Raw genomic sequence first — 26,418 nt, 5'->3', positions numbered from 1 at the left:
CTGTATTTAACTTACCAGTCTGTCAGGTACATTACAGTGCTGACTGCCCTGATATGACAAAATTCTACAAAAGAATAAAGATTATCCCTACTCATTATTCCAATTTGGTCTATCTTTGGTAATTTATGCAAAGAAAGCAACATAACCATCCAAGTAATGCATGGTATCAGTTTTTAGGTGAGATAGCGGCTACTGAGAACTTTGTACATTCCAGAAGCAAAGGCGTACAGCACTGTTCTTCAACTATGCAAGAGTTGCGCCCTGGCAGATGGACCCCCTGACACGTCTCCTGGCTGCTAAAGTGCACTCTTAAGTGCTGTGTGTGCAAAATGATGATCACAGAGATGTTCTTATGTTGGCCTCTCCAGGGGGTCCTGTCCTTGTTGGACAGGTCTCGAACACCTGAGGAGTATGTTTCTCTCAAGTCAGGTTTCAGGGGCACTACACTGTTATTTCCATGGAGCACCAGTTGAAAAACACTTGAGTAGAGAATAAATATCAAGTCGTTGATGATGATAAACAATTGAGGATAGTATTTATGGAGTTTTAACATACTTTTACCATACCTATTTAGGAGATGCTTCCACTTTCGATTAAATCAATCTTCAGCAATACATTCAAAATCTAAAGTCATTTTGATCATTTAATTTTATTTGAGACATCTGTGTTTTGTATACTATGCCAATTTTAGAATTAACAAAAGTTGGTTTTTTTTTTTTGCAACTGCTTATAATATATTGGCCTCATTTTCAACTTCATTTTCAGGAAGGCATTCCAATTTAGGTTGTACTTACTCAAGTAGTATTTTGTTAAAAGTTCAGGTTTAAGGTCATTGTTTAAGCTATGCCATTCAAGTTTTATAGATAGATAGATCTTTATTGTCATTGTCACTTTTACAAAGGAACAACGAAATTTCCGTGTGTTGGTATTACATTTTTTTGTGATTCAGTGTGTATTTTACTTGATTTAAGTACTTATTTTTTGATTAAATGTTTTAATGTTTGATGTGCATAATTACAATGATGCAATTAATTTTGTTTCCGACAGTCAAGACCCTTCGGAGAGTTTAGCACGTGAACGATATTTAATGGTTTTGTAGTTGGTAGAATCACAGTGTGTCTTGTGATTTTTTTTGGGTTACAGAAAGTGTGCCACCATGGAAAAAATGTTGGAAAACACTGCTGTACACCTTTGCTTCTGGCATGCACATCAGAGAGAGACCATCTGGGCTCATCCAAGGTATGCAGTACCCCATCGGTGTGAGAGGGGGCGCTGCCGTTAACAGTGTTATCTTTTTTTTCACAGCAGCAAGAAGATACCCCTTGAGTGCAATTAACCCTGCTCCGTCCAGCCTAAGAGCTTTAAAAAAAACCCAAAAAACTATGCCCCTGAATGTTGCCATCCATCTCATTTCGACCTGGACACTTTGAGGATGGAGCTCTAAGATTGATATCCGCTCATATATCCAACCCGCTGGCACCCCAACATTTTATAAGTGCACCCTGTGTTCTTTCCACCTGTCCCCTATAAATAAACACACATAGGATGAAAGACTTTTTTCACATGTAGTATTTAAGTTATTAAAAAAAATCAAATTCAGGCGTGCAAAGCTCACAGAGACAAAGATGAGGACTCAAGGTTGCTTCTGCAAGTTCCGAAGGGCTTTGTTGTTACTTGTTAAAGTTTTATTACTTTATTACTCAGTACTGACTGTTTTAACTTTTTAGTATACTGTGTGAAGCAAAAGCTACAAAAAATTACTAAAAAAACTTTGTTGTGTCCTGCAGAACATTTTTTGTAAAAAAACCCTTTTATATCTAAGCAGGACACTTATTTATAACCATTTAACACTGAGAAAGCAAAACGTGTAGAACAGCAAATTGAAAAGTTTCCGAAGGTATTGTGTCTGTGAAAAAATGCGCACCAACATTATTTTACATTTTCATATTTTGAAATATTAATACAAGATATAGCAAATAGTGAAGTTCTTAATGCGCCCGTCCGAAGGCACAGAACCGCAGGTTTTCAGTTCCCTTGCCTGTGGTGCTCTTACCTCAACAGCAGTCTCCTTCAGGACTGGCGTGCGAGGGCCGGGTGGCGGCGCATTACCTGCAGAGGGGCTGAGCAGAGCAGAGCAGAGCGCCCTGCGGGGGTTTCCATAGTGAGAGTAGACTTTCAGTATCAGGAGAAACGGGAGCGACTTCCTGGTCAGGGATCATGAGGCTTCTGAAAAGAACTCAAAACGCAAGGAAAAAACTGCCTACAATATAAAGAAGACAGAGTCGCGCCTTTCAAGTCAAGGTAAACGTGTTACTTACGCATGCTAATGGCCTGGGGTTATTAGTTATTTGGGAATATTAACCGAAACTTTCTTGTGTCCTGCAGGGCTTATCGTGTATATAAGCCCCCTAATTTCCAAGTACGGTAGAGTTGTTGAAAAAAGGTGTCACTGTGTTCATTGGGACTTCAAATTAGAACATATAGCGAATAAAATATTGAGAGGTTCGGTGTCGACTACGGAATGTTTGGTTTATTATAGTTTTCACAAAGCCAATTAAATATTTCATTGTATTCAAAACTTTGCAGTTTTCATTGAATTGCGGCCTACTGAGTTAACCCTCCGGCCAGCCTCCTACTGCGGTCGTGTTGACAGACTCGGTGGGTGCGTCCCACCGGCTTCGCTGATTGGCTCAAATAGAGCCTCTCGCCTGTCTATTGGACAGGATTACCTTTCACTCACAAGGCGATGTTTGACGTAGTGCGTGTCTTTGGAGCGCCTGCTTAAGTGAAAGTGTGAGGAGTTTAACCGTTAAATGCACGATTTTGTACTGGAACTTTAGTAATTACAAAATTAAAAATTTAATATTGGAGTGTGGAACAAACGATAAACATGTACCTTTTGGTAATAGTTTTACAGACTTAATAGTTTTTATTTTGCTCGAATATGCGACATGTGTGGATTGTTTTACCTTTTTGCACTTCCTGGCCGGTACTGGAATCATTGATTTATTTCTCAGTTTTTATTTCGTGTGAGACTGTAAAACCTTTACTACAACCTGATTTGAAAAAGGATAATTATGAATGTTTTCCTTGGTACATCGTTTCATAGCTGCTAGCGTTCACTATTTGTTTCGTTTACGGTGAATGTATTGCGAAGTTTTTAAACTTGTATCGAAGAAACAACATTTAGAACGAAATTGGTGAAGTGGTGTACTCTAAGGCCTTTAGTAGGGCTTTTTTACAAGTACTACATCGTAGCCAATAGAATGAACAAACACATTATTCATCCTCATCTCTTGAAGGTCAATTTGTTTTAAGTACCGTGGAACGAAAATCGGCCCGTACCATTTGTAGCGCACGCGTAGTGAACTGTGTGGCAGATAGATTGGGATGCTATCCTGGCCCCAGCGTAAATGTGTGTGTTGATCCTGCGATGGACTGACGCCCTGTCCGGGGATTGTTCCTACCTTGCGCTTGCTAGGATGCGTTCCATCTACCACGCGACAGGGTAAAGAGGGTTTGGAAAATGGATGGACAGACGGTTTCAGTTGTTGATGAACCTTGCGCATAAATCGTAATGTGTCCGAACGATCCCCCAGTAGAACTGTTTAACAACTATATGAATTTCAGTCATTGTAGCACACTCTTAATAGTAGTAGCAGTTTTGGCACGTATATTAAGTGCAACGAAGTTCTTACTTGCGCGTATACACAACATGCAGCACTCCACAGCCGTGATAAAACAAATTTAGAAATAGAAAATACAAGGCAGCTTACCTGATGTTCATGATGCACCTAGTTCTTAATACCTTCCAGGAAAAAAAACTGAGGAAAACTTTAGTACAGTTAGCATACTTATTAATGGTGGTTATGGTTGGGCATACTACTGTTTTGTGAGCTTTCATAATTCAAAAGAGACATTAAACATACTCAGTAGTTTTTTAGTCTTTAAATATAATGCAAGGCTATGAAGTGTCAATCCATGGTTCTGTCTTCTTAATTTGCTAATCCATGGCAGGATTGCTGGGCAGCTGGAGCCTATCCTGGTACTTATCCTGTACTGTATTCCTATTTCATTTCTGCTTTGTAAAGCGCCTTGTGATGTGCACAGCACCAGTTTACATATTCCCCTTTGTTCACATCAGGTTTCCCTGCACATTGTGGTTTCTTTTTACTTCCAACAGAGGTCTGTGTTAGACTGATTGGTAACACTAAACTGGATTGGTGGTTTTTTTAACATGACCTGGCCTGGCTTGTGCTCTGTCTTGCAAAGATGAGCTCTGGCATTCTGGGACCCCCTCCTGGAAAAGCTGGAATGGAAAACTGGTGAATTCTAATTTTTTTTTTTGTAATTATAGACTTTAGAGAATTTCGGCAGTAACTTGAAAGTACAGAGATAGCAAAGTGTTTTAAGGTGTGATTATGCAGAAACTAAAGTACACATTCCGCTGACCTTTTATTTTTTAGCATCAGCCTTCTTACTGAACTGAACATCCAGTATGACACTCCACATCTCACCTCTGTTATTCATCCTAATTGTTGAGCACCCTCAATTAGCAATAAGTCCTTTTTTTAGATCAACAGGCAGAGTGATCATGGATCCCTCCTTCATATACTTTTCATGCTTCTTTAAAAAATAATTTTATGCAGTAGTTTAAAATGTCACCTTTTCAACGTGGGCTGTATGACTAGTCTTTTGTCTATATAATTGGACTTTTATCTGTATAGATTACCTTAAATCAATAAATATTTTCATTGGTGTCTTCTAATATATTAAAAATGTAACAATCAAGGTGGTATTTTATATACCTGAATAAAACATTTCAGATTTACACTGATCATATATTTGATAAACATTTTTTACCAAGTATTGTGCTTGGCAGGAGTTGGACCTTTTAGATGTTCTTAGAGAATATCTTTTACTATTAAAGTGAAAACCTATGTTTTATTATTTGTTACACACAGTGTAAATGATATAGAATATACATAAATTGCAGGATAACAATAAACTCCATATATTATATAGTGTGTTACAATTGTACACTGTGTACACATGCTGTATATTAATATATGTGTGTATAAAATACAGTAGGAAGCATATTAAACACAATTATAATTTAATTAAAGGTACAAGAAATTAAGGAATCTAAAGGTAATTTCACGTAGGCAGTCTGCTATTAGTTGAAATTCTGCTCAAGCTGGTGTCAAACTTGTTAAAGCTAATGACTGTAGTTGCTGGACCTTGTCGTCTTGAAGGTGGCAGATGACACAACTATGAATTGAAGAGGACGACGGATTACAACGCTGCATCTCAACATACTAAAAATTTTAAAGTACCATAAGCTCACCATATTCTGACAGCCATTTAACATGCTTGCCTTGTTGGTGCCTGTACAAATGCTATGGGGAGTTCAGCCGCAATCTTGTGGTACAACAAACACAAGACTCTGGACAGTCAGGCCACTCTTCTATTTGTGATGTCCGAAACTCCCTATCATGTAGTGTGATGGGGCTTTGGTGTCAAGGCATCTGGCCAGATTGGTACTCAACAGTCTGATAACTGCCATACTTAAATGGACTTTTGTTTACTCTTACTATTTGTTGCATTTTCGGTTAATGAAGTTACATTTATTAGTAGCACAACAAGTGAAGAGCATTTGATAATGGGGTAATAAAAATCACAGAGAATCCTGTTTAAACAAAACTATTTATGAAACAAAGGGAGGGCACATTCTCCTGTCTTGTGTGTTTTGGAGACTTTACTCCATGTAAAGTGAATATTCCTGTTCAATGAGAAAAGGCAATTCAGTCCTACAGTTTACCTGATTATAAGATTCAACTACTCTGTTTATTTTTTGATTATCCATAGCCATATTCTTCAAATATGCTTCATTTTTTCCATTTCCTTTTGGTACCCACTTTGTCCAGTTCAGAGTTGTTAGAGCCTGAGCCTGTACTGGTAACATTAGAAGAAAAACAGCTCTGGCCGGGATACAAGTCTATATCAGATTTTGGTTAATTATTAATAATAATAATACCACATTTTTAGACTCTCAGTGTGTGTAAATGCAGTTATGTTGTGGCTTAACTCAACAGTTCCTGTTATAAGAGGTGACTTGTAGCCTTTTATAAAAGAAGAGTTTAAACTCTGCATCTGCCAACCAGCAGTTTATGTTTAAAATGATAAATACCAGGATTCCAAAGAGATTTAAACTTTCTTAACACATAATGTCATTTGCATGTAATTCAACATTACATATGAGAGGCAATCAACATTTTTCTTGTACTTTTTAAGAGAAACAGCAATTAAATTAAACGTTCTATTTTTTCAAAACAATTCCATTGAACACTAATACACATTTTGTAATGATAATGTGACGGCAATGATAATGGTAGTGCTGTAATGTATTTTTTATGCCAATGAAAGAAAACATTTTGTGTTGCTTGTGCAACCACTCTTCTGTAGCTGACTTGATATCTTTGTCATAATATGTTCCATGAAGTTCTCCTTTCAGATTGGGGAAGGGTCTGGTATGACATCTCTGAATCCACAGTTTTACAGCCTTATGTAGCGCAAGCTTGGGCATTGTTTTGTTAAAGAAGGGGATTATCTGTAGCTTTCCTTAGAACTTTTACATGACTGACTATAGCAAAAGCCAAAACCAGTCATTGTAATATTCACCAATTTATAGCGCCTTTTGAAGCATGGAATCAATATGGACGCCACAATCATCATTATAGAAAGTTGTTCATATGATCTTGCATTCACTGACTTGGACTTTTATGTATCTTTATTGGGGGATCATCATGCTTCTATTGTTTCAGTTCTTGTTTGGTCATAGTGAAGTATCACAGTTTAATCCCCAGTTATAAGGAACATTTTTTTTTCATTTTCATGAAGAGTGTATTCATCTGACCCATAACTAATCCCTTTAATGTCTGCTATCTCACACATCCTCATTCTTTGATTCTTCATCACAGTTTTGTCTTTAGTTGATGTTAAAGGCTGCCCAAATGTTTGGCCATCTGTTGACTGTGGTGTGTGAAGGGTCTAGTCATGGTACACAATGATTAGACAAGAACGAATCCCTGAAGGATTATTGCAGTCTTGTGTTAGAAATTCAGTGATAACATGATTCTTGGTTCTGTGTCATCCATGTTGGCACAATACACCACAAGTGCGAAAATCTTGTAATTCATACATTTTCATACACTGGGTATAGTCTTAGTCCACTTGCAAAATCATCACTGTACTCCTTTTAGGTTTAGGCTAAAACTTTTTAACTAACCTTTGAATATACCATCTCCAACCCGCCTAATCCACAATCCCACATTGAATTAATTTAACATCACCACTTAACCTTGTACAGGTCTTACGCTTGTAAGAGGAAAACCAAGGCAACAAAATAACTGGTTTGATTATTCAGAATCATGAGGCAGCTGCAGTAACCACTGAACCACCATTCCACCCTACATGTAATTCAGCTAAAACTGTCATTTGTCATTTTTATTAATCCACCAACAAGCCCATACTGACAAATATGGGCACAATGGTATATCAGTCTACTGCACCAGAGCATTCCGCATTTGACCATCTGTTTTCTGGATGCATCACAGTTAAAACTAATAGTACATTTGCTGGGAAATAATGGTGGCAGAGTTTCTTTGCCTCTTTTGTTTGTTTGTTGTAGAACAGAGCACTAATTTTATGTTCCAAGTAGTTTTCTTTCAGAGAGCAATGTGTTTATTCTGTTGGATTCGCTTTCCCCCAATACTCACATTGACGGCCCACCTAAGCATTCCAAACATGTTAACCCTTTGAGGCCTATGGTCAGGCCTATGGTTGAATCAGTTCCATTGAACAGAAGTGTGTCCCATTAAAAAAATCCTCCCAACAGAATCCAAAAAGCACATCTACTGCCATTCCTGTTGCCTTTATCAATGTATTCAATGTTTGTGATGTGGTGCTGTATTTATGGTATTTTACCGTATTTTTACATATACCATATCAAGAACAGAGTTTCATAATTAAATACATTTTAACAATTTTAATTTTACAGTGATTATGGAGTTATTTTTTGACTTTAGCCCCACCTCCATAACCTTGGTTCTCTTTAATATTATCTGCACTTCAGAACAGGTAATTCATGGGAAGCTAAACATATTCAAGCCTGACCAGTATTTGGGTGGAAGACCATCTAGGGAAAGCTAGAGTTGCTGCTGGAAGATGACTCGATGAAGCCATCAGGAGGTGCTTACCCTCGGGTTGGTATGTTTGGTTCCTAACCCCCCTAGTGCAGTAACAGTGACACTGCTATAAAATGGTGCTAGCCTTCAAATGAAATAAAGAATTACGGTCCTGAATCTGTGTGGTCATTAAAGTTTCCTGGACATCTTTTGAAAAGAGTAGGGTATTTCCTGAAGTCCTGGCTTAATTCCCGACCATGGCTTTGCCCATTCTGGTTCCCCAATCATCCTCTAGTTCTAATTGTCTGGCTTTCTTTCTCACCTCATCACCTCCTAATAGCTAATGCGTACTAAGTGTACTGGCTCAAGAATGACTGCCATTGCATCATCCAGATGAATGGTTACCTTTGGTGGTGGTTGAAATGGTTCCACATTGTCTATGTAAAAGCGCTTTAAGTAGGTTAGAGAAGTACTATGTGAATGTAATCAATTAATGAATCTATCCTTCCATTTTCATCCCCATTTATTATCAGTAAAGGGTTAGGATACTGAATTAGTTTCCTGCAGTTTTAAGTAAACTTACAGAACCAGTCCTGGGGCCTCATTTATAAAACTTTGCATAATTCTGAGAGTTAAAATACATATACGACATAAATCAGGAAAATATGTATGCCAAAAATAATTTACTAAACCTGGCATATGCAAGTTTCTACACAATTTTCCCTTTATAAATCACAATCAGCTTGTAAATGTGTGTTCATGAACGCGCTTCAAACCCCACCAGGTTATGCCCTGAAACTATGATATATAGATCATGCTAATCAACCTCATACATATGCAGTCACAATGCTACAGACTTTCATTGGCTATTAGAGCAGCCTCGTACATGACACATCATGTAGAGTGAGATAGAAGTTCTTTTCTCTAAATTAGAGGCAAGCAAAGAACCTTTATTTGTTGGACTAACCATGGGTGTCGGCAACAAGTGCAAGTATGTTGAATGGCAGCATGTTACTGCCGGTGTAAATGGCATGAGGTCCAGCTGCACCATGACTGGAATAAAAGAAAAAAAGGTTTGCTCTCTGGAGACAAAGGATTGCTGGTCACTAGCAGAGTGTATGTGTAGTGGGAGGAGGAAAAAGCACATTAACATGCTGTGATTCCAATACGCGAATGGCATCTGTAATTGGAGAGGCCTTTTTATGTGGCATTATGCCAGAGCATTCATGATAACAGGCAGTCTCATCTTGGATTCATAGATGACTTGCATGATACTAGAATGTAACTACTTACGGTTAACAAAAGCAGCTTCATTTTCTCTGGGTGCCCTTATTGCAATAGGACTGCATTAAAGTGCTCTGATTACGTTAAAAAAACGGACACTGCTACAAATTGCCTTTTGATGTTGGTAACAACATGTTATGTCATATGTATATGCACCCACTCCGTATGAAAATTGGATGTTGCACTTTGTCGGCTTGTTAAAGACTTCATTCTCAGTGAGCATGAACAAGTGAAGCTTGGCTGAGATATTCCTGACCCATTCACCAGTTACCTGACAAATGACAACATGTGTCCAATATAAATTGACAAAATTAACAAAAAAGTTCTTCAGTTCAAATATGGAGCATTGGCCCTCTTAAAAGTGAACTCAAATATAGTCTGTACATCCTATTAATCACTTTTGAGGTGTAATATATTTGTCACGTCAATGCACATTGTAATAATGGCTCAGTGATAAGAATTAGTATGTGTGCGAGTCGTCATTTACCTGGCTTGGCTGTGTTTCCCTACTCGATCAAGAGTATTGTCATTTCACAGTTTGTCCAAAATGTTACGTACGTATGGGTCAACGCTGCCGTAATTATATACATATTTTTCCCCTATCAAGTTTTCTTGTATACAGTAATCCCTCCTCCATCGCGGGGGTTGCGTTCCAGAGCCACCCGCGAAATAAGAAAATCCGCGAAGTAGAAACCATATGTTTATATGGTTATTTTTATATATTTTAAGCCCTTATAAACTCTCCCACACTATTACAAATATTTCACGCACAATTATACATCATAAACCCTTTGTATTCTCTTAGATATTAGGTAAGATTCGTTGAAATTATGTATGTAAACACAGTTTACATACAATAAAACCTAAATATTATTTTAAAGATATCAAGTGTCTCCGATATCACATATGTTACAGCCATTACGACAGACAGGCCACCAGCAATAAATACGTACAACGCAAGAAAAATTGTATACAGTAAAATGTGTGTACAGTGACACTAAACTATGTACAGTGGAACCTCTAGATACGAGTTTAATTTGTTCCAGCACTGAGCTTGTATAGCGAATTTCTCGTATCTAGAACAAACGTCCCCATTGAAAATAATGGAAATCCAGTTAATCCGTTCCGCATCCCAAATATATTAACATAAAAATCAATTTTCCTAACAAATAACACTGATAAATTATATATACTGTAGTCTACCTTTAATAAATAACACTGGTAAATAATATAACTGATTATTAAAAGAATCAAAACAGGTGTCCAAAGTGCAGTAGAGCATTCAATAAATCTTTAAATAAATAATCCTTAAAACAGTTGTGAAGTGGAGGTTTAAAGTACATAAGAATAACAATCCTTTAACACGAGGTTAAAACGTCAACAGGAAGCAGTCTTCAAAAAAACAGATGACAATCCCCGGTGCTTCTTCTCTGTTAGCGTCTCACCTGCTTCTCCCATGCGGGCTCTGCAACAGGCGAGACACTTAATGCAGCTGACCTTCTCTACACCGTCCTGCTTCAGCTGTTTGGCTCGCCTGTTCAGCTACACGCGAGCCTGTACTCGCTCGCTGTCTCGCACCGACTTCCTACTGCTGCGGATTCCTGCCTCCTCCTGCAACCTCCGTTCTCTCTCCTCTCCTCTCTTTTCTTTTACTTCTTCTCCCCCTTAACCGGCTCGCGCTTCTCTATATATGCGGGGAAGACATGGCAGCTGCTAGGGTTACCACTTTTAATACAAAAAAATAAGGGACGCATACGTATTGATTCAAAACGGGACACGCAATTTCATTCTCAAATACGGGACGATTCCGTATTTTAAAGGACGGGTGGCAACCCTGCCCAGCCCATCAGCCACAGGACAAATCATGGATGTGGGCAGTTTCCCACCTGTGCACTTAGGTGAGAAATGCAGACACCGCAGATCGCCCTGCGGCTCGCTACAGCTACCACGCCCCCTCGCTAAGCCGCGAGCTATACCCACAGCCTGGCTCATGGCTCGTTACGTGAGCCAATGCTCGTATTTAGATCTGAATTTTTCGCTCATACCTTCCTCGTATTTTGAATTTCTCGTATACAGAGGTGATCGTATCTCGAGGTTCCACTGTACATGTAATAAGTACTGTACGTAAATAATTAATTATGGTTACTCACCAACAATGCCACGACGACTTGTCCGATAACGATGAGTTTAATTTTACTGCACAACAAAGGAGAGCGTTACAGCTCTTCTAAAGGAGCCTCTTCAGGCGACTGTTTAGCACCGCCGTTGTTCTTCTTCCATCACTCTTCAATCCAAATCCCTAGAGCAGATTCCATCCAGACTACTGCCTTATCACGTCCACTTGCAACTCATTTTGCGCCCTGGTTAAAAGACACTGCGGCCGTAGATCTTATATGCTTTTCCTCCTTTTTAAATAAAAAGAATCGTGGACTCATCGTGTAGCTGTTTCCTTCCTTCAACATATCCAAAACTTTTACCTTTTCTGCAATCATTTGCATCTTCTGTTGCCGCTTGTGCACGTTAATGTTGAATGAGTGAGATTACACTTCCTGGTTAATGCAACACTCCGTCGCTGAGCCAATCAGCAGCACACAGGAACTTAACCACGTGCTCTGATTGGGTAGCTTCTCAGCCATCCGCCAATAGCGTCCCTTGTTTCAATTCAAATGCGTCCCTTGTTTCAATTCAAATGGGCAAATCAACTGAGGAAGCACACGTACTGTAGACCGCAGACATCCGCGAAGCAGTGAAAAATCCGCGATATATATTCACATATGCTTACATTTAAAATCCGCAATGGAGTGAAGCCGCGAAAGACGAAGTGCGATATAGCGAGGGATCACTGTAAATCCCAACATTTGTGTGGGAAGTTTCATACACACATTTCAAGCCTCATTTTTGGTGTTTGCAAGTTTTATAAATGAGGCCCCTGAACAGGACACAAAGTCAGTATTATTTATTTTGCATTGTAAGTGTGCTTTTGCTGATATATTACTGAGAGAAGCTCAGTCTTAAAGAATGCAGAATCTTTTAACGTAACCTGACAGTTTTTGGCCTGATGTTTGCTTAATTTCCTCTTCTTCCTTTCCTTTCTCCAAGTAATAAGGTCTTGGCAACTCCTTCACCATTGCAATGTCATTGCAGACCAAATAAATGGCTATTTTAAAGTCAAAGACAAATGGCATCCTTCTGGTGTTTCTGTCAGTTCTTCTCCAGATACTGTAATAATTTGAGTTATTGAAAAACAAAGACATCATGACAAGCCTGTTTCCATGTGACTTATTTTCCCTACATTCTGACAGAGGAAAAGATGTTAGGCCTAGGCCATATGACTTGTATCCTGTCATGTGTATACTACGTTTTAATTGATACAGTTTATGATATTCTTTTGAAAATGACATATATTCAGGCCTTACAGAGGTTAAAATAAAATATAAGCTATGAAAAATGCATGTTCTTTTGTAAGTGTAAAGACAAGGGCCTCCTTTTCAGTTGGTTGCCATAAAAGTGCCCATGGATTTCCAAGATAGATTTTCATTGTCCCAATATGGAGTTGATTCTTGAAGTAATCTTGTACAGCAGGCGATTTCCTTAAATATTTGTGTTCCAGAATGCATTTGTCTTTTATTCCAGTTGACTGACAGACCAAAGTACCGGTATCCTGTTTGAGAGCAATTGAATCCCACACTCTGTCCACTTGGCTGAAAATGGTCTGCTAGTCCATGGACTTAATCCAGCACCAGTTATGCTTGGTGTATTGCTGGCCACAAGGATACACCTTCCATGCACAGGCTGATAGTTTTAGTGGTGCGTGATCCTTATACTTAACAGTGAAAACTTTTAGCACTTCTTCCTGAGTGCCAGGCTTTAGTCACTGTCATTGTGTGTGTTTTTATGTATGCTTTATTAATAATTTATATTTTTCTGTCTGTATTTTTGTTGATGATCTATATTACTAAACGAAGGTTGTATATATGCACGGATGCCAGATGCACCGAAGCGCACGCGCACTGCGCCCCAGAGTCAAACCCAGGGGCTTCCCAGAGTCAGTAGGTGGCACCTAAACAACACAACACAACCTGTAAACCAAACTTCACGTTACAATACAACCACCACCCAAACGCGAACACCAAATATCGGAGGGAACAGAAAGTGATTGCCATTCTTGGATTTGCGATTCTTTTGAGAATCGCGGTTTGCTGGTATTCCTTATAAAACTAAATTATAGAAGTAGCATCTCAGCTGACCTGTCTGTTTAATAAATAACACTTTTTTTAATTATTACCAACACAAAGGACATATTCTGAATCTAGTATTTTAGGGTTTGTATTTTGTAAAACTTCTACCAATGCTGATGCTTCATTCTTACATTCCATTTGAATAAAACTTTAATTAGTTTATACCTGGTTTTCTTGAATCACTTAAAATTAGCTATTACAAGTCTGTGTATTTGTTTGGCACTTGAATGAAAATAAAAATGTAATGATGAAAGTTGACAATGCAGGGTTAGGTTTAGAATTTGGGTAGGCTTTAGGTGATGCTGAAAGAAGTGAGTTAATTTAATTTCTATTTGGCACTTAGTATGTCTCAAAGAGTGCCAAATAGAAATTAAATTAACTCACGTCTTTCAGCATCACCAAATAGATATCTAAAAATGTTGGTTTAGTGGTTAGGGGTAGGGTTAGGCACTGCTGTTTCCAGATAAATGTGGGTATGGCAGGGCGCTGTGATGGACTGGAGCTCTAATGCACCCAACTAGGTTTCTCTTCGCCTTGACCCTGTATTAAATTAAATGGGTCTGTAAATGTTACAGTATATTGAGTTATGTTATCATGCTGTTTTAAGACACAAAACTTTGCTCAGACTCTGTCTAGAGCATTGTGTGTAACATAAAGATGAGCTGTTACATAGGAGTTATATTTGTTGCGTTTTTACACAGCTATGACGTAATACAAATAAATAGTTGTTGACAACTGTACATCATTATTATGGTCTGAACATCGGCTATCCATTGGTAATGAACCTTTCATTGTGTGCAGCTCAACCTAGGTGGGATATTTGATTAAATTGAACTAACGCGGCTATTACGTGGTGCTCACCTTGGAATATTCATTTCCAAACGGAATGTTATAATAATGAAAGAAAAATATGGAGACTTGTAATTTATTTGAAAGAAGATCCATGTAAAAATGCCGTTATTGCTTTTGACTTACTTGTGGATTTATTGCATACATCAAATGTGAAGTTATCTCATGCATAAGTTGTTAATTATATTAATGACTGTAATAGGTAGAATATTATAATATAGCCCCCTATAAGCAATCCTGGGTGTGCCATGACGAAAATCAGCACCAGGTGGCTTTCTTTTCTTGGTAAACTTCTTGACTGATTGCCATGTATGTTTGTGATATAGTGGGTCTACGGCTCGAAATGGATTGCCAGTTTTTAAATAAATAATCGCCACACTCGCAGCTTAAAATGGGGGTGTGCTAGTGTGGCCGTGGTGGTTCCCGGACATGATATGGGCATGGGCATTTCCACACTGAAGTGCACAGGTGTGGGATCCCCCGTGTCCGTAATTGATGCCAGGAGCTGCTAATCGCTGCACCTGTGCCACGTCTCCATTATAAATAGGAGGAGTGCAAGTGCAGAGGGAAGAGAGGAAGAAGAAAAGGGAGGACAGAGGTTAAGAGTGAGAGAAGAAGGCGGAAAGCTATAAGTTACTTGTCAGTGGCAGCATTGCTTGAGGCAGAAGCAAATTGATGCAGCCAAAATTCTGACGTGGGGCAACCATAGAGAGCATATTGTGACTCAAATGACTTGAGTGCAATGGCTTGATGTACATTATTGTTTTACGTTAAAATCATTTCTGCTAATGTCAACACCCCAGATTACCTGTCATCTTTGTTTAGTTCATATGTTACTTTAAATTGAGATTTCTGACTACTCAGTAAGTTCATTACGTAGCTCTAGTTACATCAAATTATGTCTAGTACAATCCCTTCTGTCTGTGCCTTCATTTATGTTTATTGACTAACTAAAACACCCACTCTTTCGCACAGGTTGTGAAATTTTGTAAATACTGTTCAAAAACTAAATTAAAACTAATTCAAAGTAAGTTATAGTTGTTTTGCCATTTTGGCCACAAAACATAGCATATGGAAATGTGATTCAGACATTGGGTAATGTCCTAACTTCAACTTTAGATACCAATATCTCATTTACATATTCAAAGTAACTCTGCATGTTAGTACAGGACTTCTTAGTAATCTACATTAGTCAAAAAACAGCAATTATGTGGTCTAACTAGACATCGATACATGTAAATATTGATAATCTCTCTCTCTGTGTTTAAAGATGCAACTAGATTTTGTTATTCTAGTTTTTACTTGCACTTTCAGTGTACACCAATTTTCCTAGCTACAGTAAATGATAACTTAAACAAAGCCAGTATATATTCTACATGCCTAGTGTTTGTAGGTATACCTGAGCTGAAAACTAAGTCAGCTATGTAAGAGCCAGATGAAGATTGAATAAAAAAGCAGAAAGGCCATGAAGGAAGCCATTCTATCAGTGTGTGTAAAGTGTTGAAGTTCACCTTTTTACAGATTATTTTAATAAGAATCATACACCTACTTGGGAATATTTATGAGCACATTACCATGGTGTATTACAAAATATGCTTTTCTATCTTTAACTGGGTGATTTGGACAGCTGTTAGACTACTGCTACCTGCTGGGCTGGATAAGCATACCATGACTAAAGGCACTTACTATGTACAGTAGGTTTACAGGACATTGACATAGCCCAAGTAATGTTAAAAAAATAAAATGTAAAATTTTAAGTTTATAGTTGTTATGACCAGACTGTATAATGTCCTAATGAGACCATATCTGGAGTTCTGGGTGCAGTTCAGGTCAACATACTATAAAACCTGAAGCTGTGCAGAAGACAGCAACCAAGTGCATCCCAGGACTAAAGAGCATGTCCTACTGTGAGAGACTAAGGGAATTAAACCTCTTTAATCTTGAGCAGAGAAGCTTGAGTGAACTATGTCTTCTGAATTCTGTCAACCAAAGAATGAATCACATACTTGAGGGACAGCATTGGAAATTAATTGGAAGTATGAATCCCAGAAATATTTCTGCACTAAAAATGGTTAACAACAAAACCTTGATAACTTTAAAAAAAACTATCTGGAAGACATAATGTATGTTTGGCTAATACCAAACTCCAAAGCAATTTAAAGCCATCACATTACACAACTTTTTCACCAATTTTATTTTTGTGCCTTTTCACATAAACGTAGAGAGTTAGAAGCAGTCACAGTGTGTGGCCATGACCATTAGTCATGTAGTGTGACATCACAGCAACTCCATCATAATGGACTGAGATGAGCCACAATTTGATTTGGTCTTAAGTCATGGGGTCAGACTGTGTGTGTCTGTGTGACAGCTTACAACCAATAACACTAACCTTGAAGTCCAAAATATACAATGCAGCTTCAAGGAAATAAAGTATGTGTTTGGCCGTCAAATGCAGAAGAGAGGCTGATAGACAAAAAATGTAGCTGAACACTCCAGACCTGAATAACATTTGTACAGGCTCCAGCACTGTCAGGCACCACATCAATTAGTTGTGAAAATGCAGCAAGCTTGCAATACTAAAGAAATTTTAAATTGTTCTAAGTCATGAGGCAGTCATGTAATTCATTATACATTAGGATTCCTAGTTGTGTAATCTGACATCCTTAAGCCAAAGAGATCCAGCAACAACAGTTGTTAAGTTTGACATGCTCTCCAAGTGGAAGTCATGTAGCATGCTATAAGCCTTAAAGTACATGATGAGAGCATAGTACAGTTGTTTACAGTTGGAACTCTGGCTAGTTAAGTTACTCACACAAGGCTTTACAGTGTACCTCCGACTAGGTCTGCACTGGCAGATTTTTGGTTTAAACAACAAAGCCTTGGAAACTATACTTTGTTGCCATCTCATATTGGGGCAATTTAGCTATTAGATTTCACACATTATACACTTCATGTCTACATTTTGTCAATTATTACTAAAACATGAAAAACATTTCTATTTTAACGATGTGTTTACATAGATTGTTGTAGACACGGAACATACATGAAATGCATGTGTTCCAAATAACGATATAGTATTTATAAAAGGTGTCATTTTGCTTGACTTCTCACTCTATACAGCTCTAAGCAACTGACACGTAGGTAAACAGACTTGAGCAGAGAAAGCTGTGTGACGGTGGAGGGATGTGATAGTAGGCTGCTTGCTGCTTATCGACACATTTACAGGACAAAAGATGCTGACGGAGAGGTGCGAAGGGATTTAAGGTGGGACAGATTTATGAGTTTTTTTGTAGGCTTTGGTAATTCTAGCGTTAAATGGTTTAAATTGTAATGTAACCAAAGCCATCTGTTCGTGATGGATTCATCTTGCTAATCAAATTCCCAACCATTTGCTTTTAAATTGTACTATATTCATGGTAGACATTTTGTTTCAGGGTGATGGATAAAAAAAAATTTTAGTAGCCTATATTTCAAGTTGGACTGTCACATAAATTCCCTAAAACTTCATAAATATCTCTCTAGCAATTTTTGGATCATATGAAATGGACCCAATTTTAATTTTCTATGTAAGGATTTGAATGTTTTGTGCCAGCTGTATTGATCCTGGTTTTGGTTTATTTTCTTCATCTCACATTGTCAGCCCATTCATAGAATACGGTATGTTCACTTAGTTCAGCTTGGTAAACTCTTCTAATTTCTTCTCCCTAAAGTAAGTCATCCATTGACATATTTTATATTGAATTGTCATTTTTTTCACTCTAAAAAGGCCTTGTGATTTTGTAGTGTTAGAACGACTTGATATATAAAAAGTGATTGTGAACTGAACCTTGATGTAGACCATTGTTGCTCAAGGTCTGTTGTGAATGCACATTATAGACTAGAGCCCCTCTTTAATAATAGTCATGTGATGTTTGTGTGTATAACTTTAGAAGCTAGTAGGAATGATTTATAAGTGATACTTGAGCATAAAATGGTGAGTCACTATAGTGGTGCATTAGTAGATGTCAGGGCTTTTTCACTTCTCTAAAGAACCTTCTACTGGCAAAGAATGTTTCTGTGGTTTCTAACAGTCCTGCATTATAGTATTTAAAACTTTTATTACTCCCCATAGAGTTATTTCTATAATTGACAGGTTTCATAATTAAAGTTTCATAATGCATTTGTTCTTCAGAAATTCCATGTGTGAAATTGAATATTAAATAAGTGACTGGTGTAAGAATAAATTGGCAGAAATTCAGTAAACCTTTGTCTTAAATGACTGAAAGACAAATTAAGCCCATCTTCAGTCACCATGTTCTTAAAAACTTACAGACTTTACTTACTTATTTGTGTCCAGTTGTTCAGATGCTAGTGCATTCAGTGGCCACCTCATTATGCATGCTGAAAAGGTAATGCAAATGGCCTTCTTTTGGAGTTAGTTTTACAGATAGATACACAGTTATGTGACTCTAACTCAGTATGTACAGCATACAGACAAGAGTTTAGTTGCTCTTTGACAGAACAGTAGAATGGGTAGCATACATAATCTAAATGACTTTGACTGTTTTATGGCTGTTGGTTTAGGACATGGTGTTTCCAGTGTCTTACAATCGGGATCTTTATACAACAGAGTCACTAAGAGTTTACAGATAATGATGTAATAAACAAAAACATCAAGTGAGCAGCAGTCCTGTTGATGAAAACACCTCCCTAATGAGGGAGTTAAGCTGAGAATGTCCAAACTGAAAGCCTCATTGCTTGACACACATTAGGCACCTTAGTACCAAATTGAAGTCATTCAAATGCCACAGTGTATCTAAGAATTGTTGCTGACCCTGAGCATCCACTTATAGCCACATTCTACCCTTTTTAAATGGATGGTTTGATGGACATGACAGTTCCTTCATCTTACTCCAATGACCTTTACAGTACCAAGATCACAATCCAGTAGTGCACCTTTGGGATGAGATATAACAGAGATTCACAGCAAGAGTTTGTGGCTGAAAAATCTTTTAGAACTGAATAAGACCATCAAGTTAACAATGACTATAAACCTTATTTCCAATGACAAATCCACACCTCAAAGAATTCAAGCGATTTCTAGATCAGCAAATCAAGAAAGTAACTCAAGGAGTGTATGTCTCCAATTTTACTCTCTGCCTTATCCTCCATATTTGTGTTGAGTTCTTCAATAGTCTACTCTTATTTGCTTACTAATTTTTTTGATTTGTAATATAAATTGATTTTTAAACTGCTTTGCTTAGTTATTTGAAAAGGTCGAGTCAATTCTCGGAAACTGCTTAGTCCAGCGCAAGGTTACAGGAAGCCTTTCTTGACCACATCCAAGTGTAATGCAGGAACAAAATCTGGATGGATGCCAGCTGATCACAGTGCACACTCACTTTTCCAACCATATAGGGCCAGTATGTAGATTCCAATTAATGTTTTGAGCACTTCTTTGAGAAGAGACCAGAGTATCCATGGAAGACTCACACAAACACTGGTGGAGCAGTGCGAATGTTAGAGTGATCATACCAGAGTAATTGAATTCTGTATCCTTAAGTTATATCTCAGAGATGTTCCTTTGTAAAGCACTTTCTAATTTTAATTGCTATAGAATGTGGTTAATAAAGTATAAATGTATTATCAACTTTGAGCATTCATCCTGTTGTGCCTCACAAGAGAGTATGTAAGAAACATAAAGGAGCAAATTGGCCTTATTATCTTTTTAAGATCATGCCTGAGGAATGTGATAACTCACCCAGTATTGGGATCCCAGGTTGAACTGGCATTAGCACCTGAGAGTTAGAGGCCACTGGAGTGTTCTGTTAGTGGAGATGAGTTGGCTACATGTAGGGACATGACAGTAATCATTGTATGGCAACTTATAAAAAAAATGCTGGAGCAGAAGATCTGAGACTAGTGTTCATAGGTTAAGCATCTTCTAGTTTTATTCACACAAAGAAACAAACTGTTGTGTTTTATGTATTCATGAGAGCATATTTTTATCTTTTCCGCACTGCGCGCAGTCTTATGTGGATGACTGATATATTCATCATTGAAGTAATGGAGAATGGACTACAAAAAAAAAATATTCAACACTGCAGTTTTTGAAGGTTGTACAGGATAGTAACTGGATACTTGTTCTATTTTTCAGATGATCTTCAAGACCTTGGTTATCATTCTGTTAATTATACATGTACAGTAACTGCATGCATTAAGTAACCATTTTTGAATAGGTTAAGTGATGCAGTATAAATGAGTGTTTTTAAATGATAAATTTTATATTTAAAAAAAGCTGCTTGTTTCATACAGAAAAAAACATTTTTTATCTATTGTAAAATATTTTTTAAATATTTAGTAAAATATTTCCATACATTCATGCCGCTATCAATCTTCTGGCTCACTTTTCCAATTCACGGACTTGGACAACTAATGCTCATCCAGGAAGCATTGGGTGCCAAGCAGGATTCAACCCTGGACTGTAATGCTACTGGTCACTCTCACGCATACTAGTTAATTCAAAGTTCACTTCTTTGATTGGTCTATCTATTATCATATTGTCACCTCCAGTGGCAATATTATTGAATTACATGGAATAGGAAATGGATGGATGAAGATTCGTATTTATTATATTGGCTGATATGTGTTATTTTTTTATTGCATAGGTCATGTGTGCTTCTTCCAGTATAAAACTCCAGTGGAAACTTGTGCGGACTTCATGCAAGGCATCACATTACCATGAGTGAGTAAATTGATGCTTTCCTTCTCTCTCTCTGTCTCTCTCTCTCTCTCTCTGTATTTTAAGGCATTGTGTTCATTTTCATTCACGCAAGGATGGCAGATGTCATAAAATTCTGTGCCCATAACATATTACAAATGCTATAAATCAGCTGTCTTTTCAGGGCGTCCGTTTTAATTTTTTCTGGCTTTTGCAAATTGTTTGTTAAAATGCCTGGCATAAATGATTCATTGCATCTTTCATTGAAGTTGTTGTTTTATTAGCCTTAGATCACCAACTTTCACATAGCGAATGAAAATTGTTATTTCTTTGCTGTGGAAATGGTTTTTTCATTCTTCTTTCTCTGCCAATTGAGAACCAGCAGTTAACGTCCCCTCTGCACCCCTCAACCAGCAGGATAGCCATTACTGGGGAATTGCAGCTTCTTAATCATTCAGCACTCTCCTCTTGATAATTAGTTGAATCAAAAATGCAGGGATAGCACGCACAAAGAAATCAAACATTAAGTTCATTATGGAATAAATATGACTGGATTCAGCAGTTGAAGGTCGCTTTCAGAAGCAAGTGATGTTCTTTAGTATGACAATATTTCTTTATTCTCTTTTGTCTTGATATGGCTTCTTTTAAAATTCTGTTCTTTGTGTTTGATCTTGAGCCACCACAGCAATGGTTTCTTGATTTTCTGCTATATTAAAAATATATATATAGCCCTGCAAAGCCTCTTAAGTGCTTTATTATGAAGGTGCTAATGCCATGCAATCTTTTCTTGCTGCTGTAAACCAAAAGAAAGCAAAGTCAGCATAATACATTGTGGTTTTGTATTGATATGTGAGCTTTAATTCTGTGTATGTTGGAATCATTTGCAGTCTAATGGCAGGTGAAGGCATATCTTTACATGCATATACTTTTCTCCTGTTTGCTTTTTACACATACTGTAAGTGTCTATAAATGCTGCAGTCTTAAACATAAATGGGATAAGGAAAGATTACTGCTGCCTCTCATCCTGAAGTGAAACTTATCAGAAGGAGAGTGACAGCTTGTTGTCGTCAAGAAGGATTTACTTACCTTATCTGCAGTTTGTATCATTCAAGGCAAATGAGCACAGTTGCTTTTCTAATGTTTGTGTTGGCAGAAAGTGGTACAAGCAACTTCAGTGTTGATTAATTAACTAGAGTATGAGCTGCACTATGGTACAGTAGTTTATGCTGCTGCCTAGCACATCCAGTGACCTGGGTTAGCATTCCCGTTGGATCTCTCTCTGTGTGGAGTGTCCACATTCTTCCCATCCCTGTCTGGCTTTTGTCTGGCTACCTCGGCTTCCAGCAACATCTAGAAAGCATGCGTTTTAGATTAACTCCTGGCCCATTATAAGTTAATGTGTATTAGTTTGCACTGTTTCACATCTAGGTCTGGTTATTGCCTTGTGCATGATGATGTTCAAACTTCCTATGAAAATGTTACGGAAAAAGTGACTATTTAAAATTCATTGAGATTTAAAAATGACAAACACAAATGGGTTAGCTTTTGTTTTAGTTGTCAGTGGAAATTATTCAACAGTTTCAGCAGGGAAGTAGAGTCTGTTTTGATTTGTGTAACCCACTGTTTTTGCAATCCTTTCATATTAAGCAACTCTATTAGAAAACACATAGACATTTTAGCATTGGGGTCACAGTTCTGCACATCATTAGAAACATTTAAAGACTGATTGCATTACCAAATTACAAAAGCAGGGAACCACTCAGTCATCTTCCCTTCTAAACCCTTTTCTCCTTCTGACATTGTTCATGCAGGAATCAGGGCAACATGATCCCAGTAATCACAGCGTTATTTGTGCCAGAAGAAAATTGTATTTGTCGTTGATATGGATTGATGCTGAGTAATGTACAGTGTGCTAGCTATGAAATTACATGGATTAGAGGCACACATGTGGCTTTTAAAGTTTTATTACACCTTAAATATGACAGGTGCAGGCTTTCTGACGGTGGGCTCAATGAGAGTTACAGATGAAATGGCTAAATTTAAAGGTACTAATCAAGTAAAAACTGTCCCTAGAATCTAAATCATTCCACCACCTGCTATGTCTATTTTTTATATGAAATCATTTCTTGTTTGCTATGTAATCTATTAAGATTTTTTGTGTGATGTACAAACTTACCCGTAACAGAATGTTTTTAGGCAGAAATAGTGCATTCAAGTTTCTTATCTCTAACCTTCACCCACTTTAGTCTAGGATACCTACAAGCAAAGGCAAAGGCAGGTTACATAATACTCATTTGTTTATTTCATAACAAGGGGGCTCCGCCCCCTGCTCGCTTCGCTCGCCTACCCCCGGCGTTGGGTATCCTGAAATACATTAGTCGAGCTCGTTCGTTTTGGAGCCGTGCCCGCTTTGCCCGCGGCATTTCAGACGCGCGTTGTAGGCGCCTGCGTTCATTGATTTTATCCAGGTGGGCTCGTGTTTGTATATCCGTCAGTCGAGCTCGTTCATTGTGAACCCGTGCCTGCTTTGCTTCCGCAGTTTCAGATGCGTGTTGTAGGTGCCTGCGTTCATTGATCTTATCCAGGTGGGCTCGTGTTTGTATCATTGAGCTGTATTGTGTCTGAATTTGGTGTAAAGCGTTCAGCGGTTTGTACAATCCCAAGCAGCACATTTATCCTTAACTTCTCTCCGCAGTAGTGCCACTCACAATATGGCGGTGACGCCTGCACCTTCACTCCGCAGTAGTGTCACTCACAATATGGCGGTGACACCTGCACCTTCCGTACTATGTCGGGTTTCACTATGCTGTGTAGGCGCCTTTGCCTTTCGTACTTTCCTGCGCCTTCCGTACTATCTTTGTGGACCTGTGGGGCCTCCGTAGCCTCTTCCGCTTTGAATCTGGGCTGCAGCGCAGAATCCTCTTTTTTGTGTGGCTGTGTCGTTAGTCGTTAGCTATAGGCGCGTTGTTACTTCATTTCTCATTCACGTCAGTTGAGCTCTTTCGTTTTTGGGCTGTGACTCCTTCGTGTGCGGTGGATACGACCTTGCTTACGGTTTATGAGACGTGCGCTGTACGCGCCTGTGCAGTACGTCTCATGGTCCCATCGCCGTGTACCTGCGTCCATATCATCCGGTTTACCATTTTCGGTTAGTAATATGGATATCCTGGAAATAAATGGACATATTAGGGAAATTGTTGAAGACAGAGGCTAGGAATCATTTATTTATACTGATGTTACTGGAAGAGTGAAACAAATAGATATGGTAACAAGTAGGACACCCACCTGTCTTAAAAGAGATTCCATGAGTAACTAGGACAGTCTGATCATTTTTTAAATATTTTTTCATACCAATAAAGAGTGTTTGATAAATCCTAGATTAGGTCCAGAGTTACAAAATATTGGAATCGGCAGCAATTTATTAAATTGGATTACCTAATGGTGACTGGGCAGGGGACAAGCAGTACACATAAGAGGAGACTATTCTGAAGTCATCACTGGAGTCCCATGAGTGTCACCATTTATTCTGTCTATAATTTACATTAATAGCAAAAATTATGTTAGTAAATAAGCACATGAAATTTAAATGTCATGACAAGCAGAATATATTTAGGATGTAGCAAAAAAAATTCAAACAGACATGGACATTGTGGGCATTGTAGTGTAATGTAGACAAGTGTAAAGTGGTAAGGAATGTTAACTATAACTAGAAGCTGGGTAATGTTAATCTATAGAAAGCAGTTTCTGAAGAGGACTTAGGGGTTTACATTGCTTTGACATTATAATCTTACAGTAGGAAATGTGCATTTAAAATTCAAATAGAATGTTAGGTAATATTGTAAAATAACTTGACTGTCAATCAAGAAACTTGTAAGATCTCATCTGGAGTACTGTGTGCAGTTGTTTTCACCAAACATAGCAACGCAGGAGGTTGTGTAGAAAATAGCAACCATGTGCACTCCAGGGCTGATGGGCACTGGGGATTTAAACATCGTAAAAGCAAATGACAGGTATAAAGTTGCCAAATTATAATATTAACTGTGTTATTTGATCTTCACACAATTTTAACTTTTTTACATATGGTATTAAAGAAGGGTCATATAGCAGGTATTTTTCATCTAGCAGCTGGTTAAATACTCTGTTTTAAACTTGCAGATCTCACAATTTCACTAAAATAATAGCACTGTTTAATGAATACTTCATGAAACCCACCAAGAATTCAAAATTATGAATGCTCACCACATAGATATGCTCCAAACACTGCAGAAAGGCAGACTGGTCTGACTTTGAATGTAAACATTATATCTATAGTTGGATCTAATACATAGAAATATGAAACAAACGGAAAAGAAGATATTTATTTCCAGATAGTGGCGCAGAATTGTGGTGTTGGAGATGCTATGAAATTTCAGTTTTTTTGAAGGCTAAAGCATTCTTATAAGTTAATCGCATCAAAATGGTGAAAAATGTCAGAACCTACAGAGAATGCAGTTTCTTGTGCTTTTGTGAAACGTGGCTAACTACCACCGTCCCAGATGCTAACGTGGAGCTACCCGGGTTTAGCACAGTTAGAGCAGACAGAGATGCAAGTACCTGCGGGAAGCACAAAGGAGGAGGACTCGCTCTCTATGTTAATACACGGTGGTGTAACTCTGGACATGTTAACGTCAAAGTCTCCACTTGCTGCAGGGACATCGAACTGTTGGCCGTAAGTTTGCGTCCCTATTACTTGCCCAGAGAGTTTGGACACGTCATTGTTGTTATTGTTTACATCCCTCCTTGGACGTGGAGACAGCGAGTGACATCATCCATTCTGCTGTTGCTAAGTTACAAACGCAGCACCCTGAGGCGTTAGTGCTAATCGCTGGAGACTTTAACCATGTGACGCTGGACAAAACATTACCTGCCTTCTCCCAGTATGTGGACTGTAACACCCGCGGAAATAAGACTATTGATTTACTGTATGCAAATGTTAAAGACGCATACAGCGCCACCCCGCTGCCTGCACTTGGGAAAGCAAGATCATAACCTGGTTCTGCTTCAGCCTCACTACAAACCAAGAGTGAGGGTCCTACCTACATCCACACGCTCATTCAGGAAGTGGTCCACTGAGGCAGAGAAGACTCGGAGAGAATGCTTTGGAACTACAGACTGGGATATC

General features: G+C 38.2%; 1 protein-coding gene across 1 annotated transcript in view; it reads left to right on the top strand.

Moving 5' to 3' along the window:
- Positions 1-1,922: 1,922 nt before the first annotated feature.
- The window catches only part of usp6nl (USP6 N-terminal like), a 308,470-nt gene continuing 283,974 nt past the window's right edge, over positions 1,923-26,418 (top strand). Inside the window, exons 1-2 of the mRNA XM_028813853.2 lie at positions 1,923-2,301; positions 21,205-21,281. Coding sequence (XP_028669686.1) covers positions 21,278-21,281 — 4 coding nt within the window. The 5' untranslated portion in view covers positions 1,923-2,301; positions 21,205-21,277. The remainder of the gene's footprint in view (positions 2,302-21,204; positions 21,282-26,418) is intronic.

The sequence above is a fragment of the Erpetoichthys calabaricus genome, chromosome 1, assembly GCF_900747795.2.
Source record: "Erpetoichthys calabaricus chromosome 1, fErpCal1.3, whole genome shotgun sequence".
NCBI lineage: Eukaryota > Metazoa > Chordata > Cladistia > Polypteriformes > Polypteridae > Erpetoichthys > Erpetoichthys calabaricus.
The sequence above is the reverse complement of the archived record's forward strand: the minus strand, read 5'-3'. Positions and strand labels throughout refer to the sequence as shown.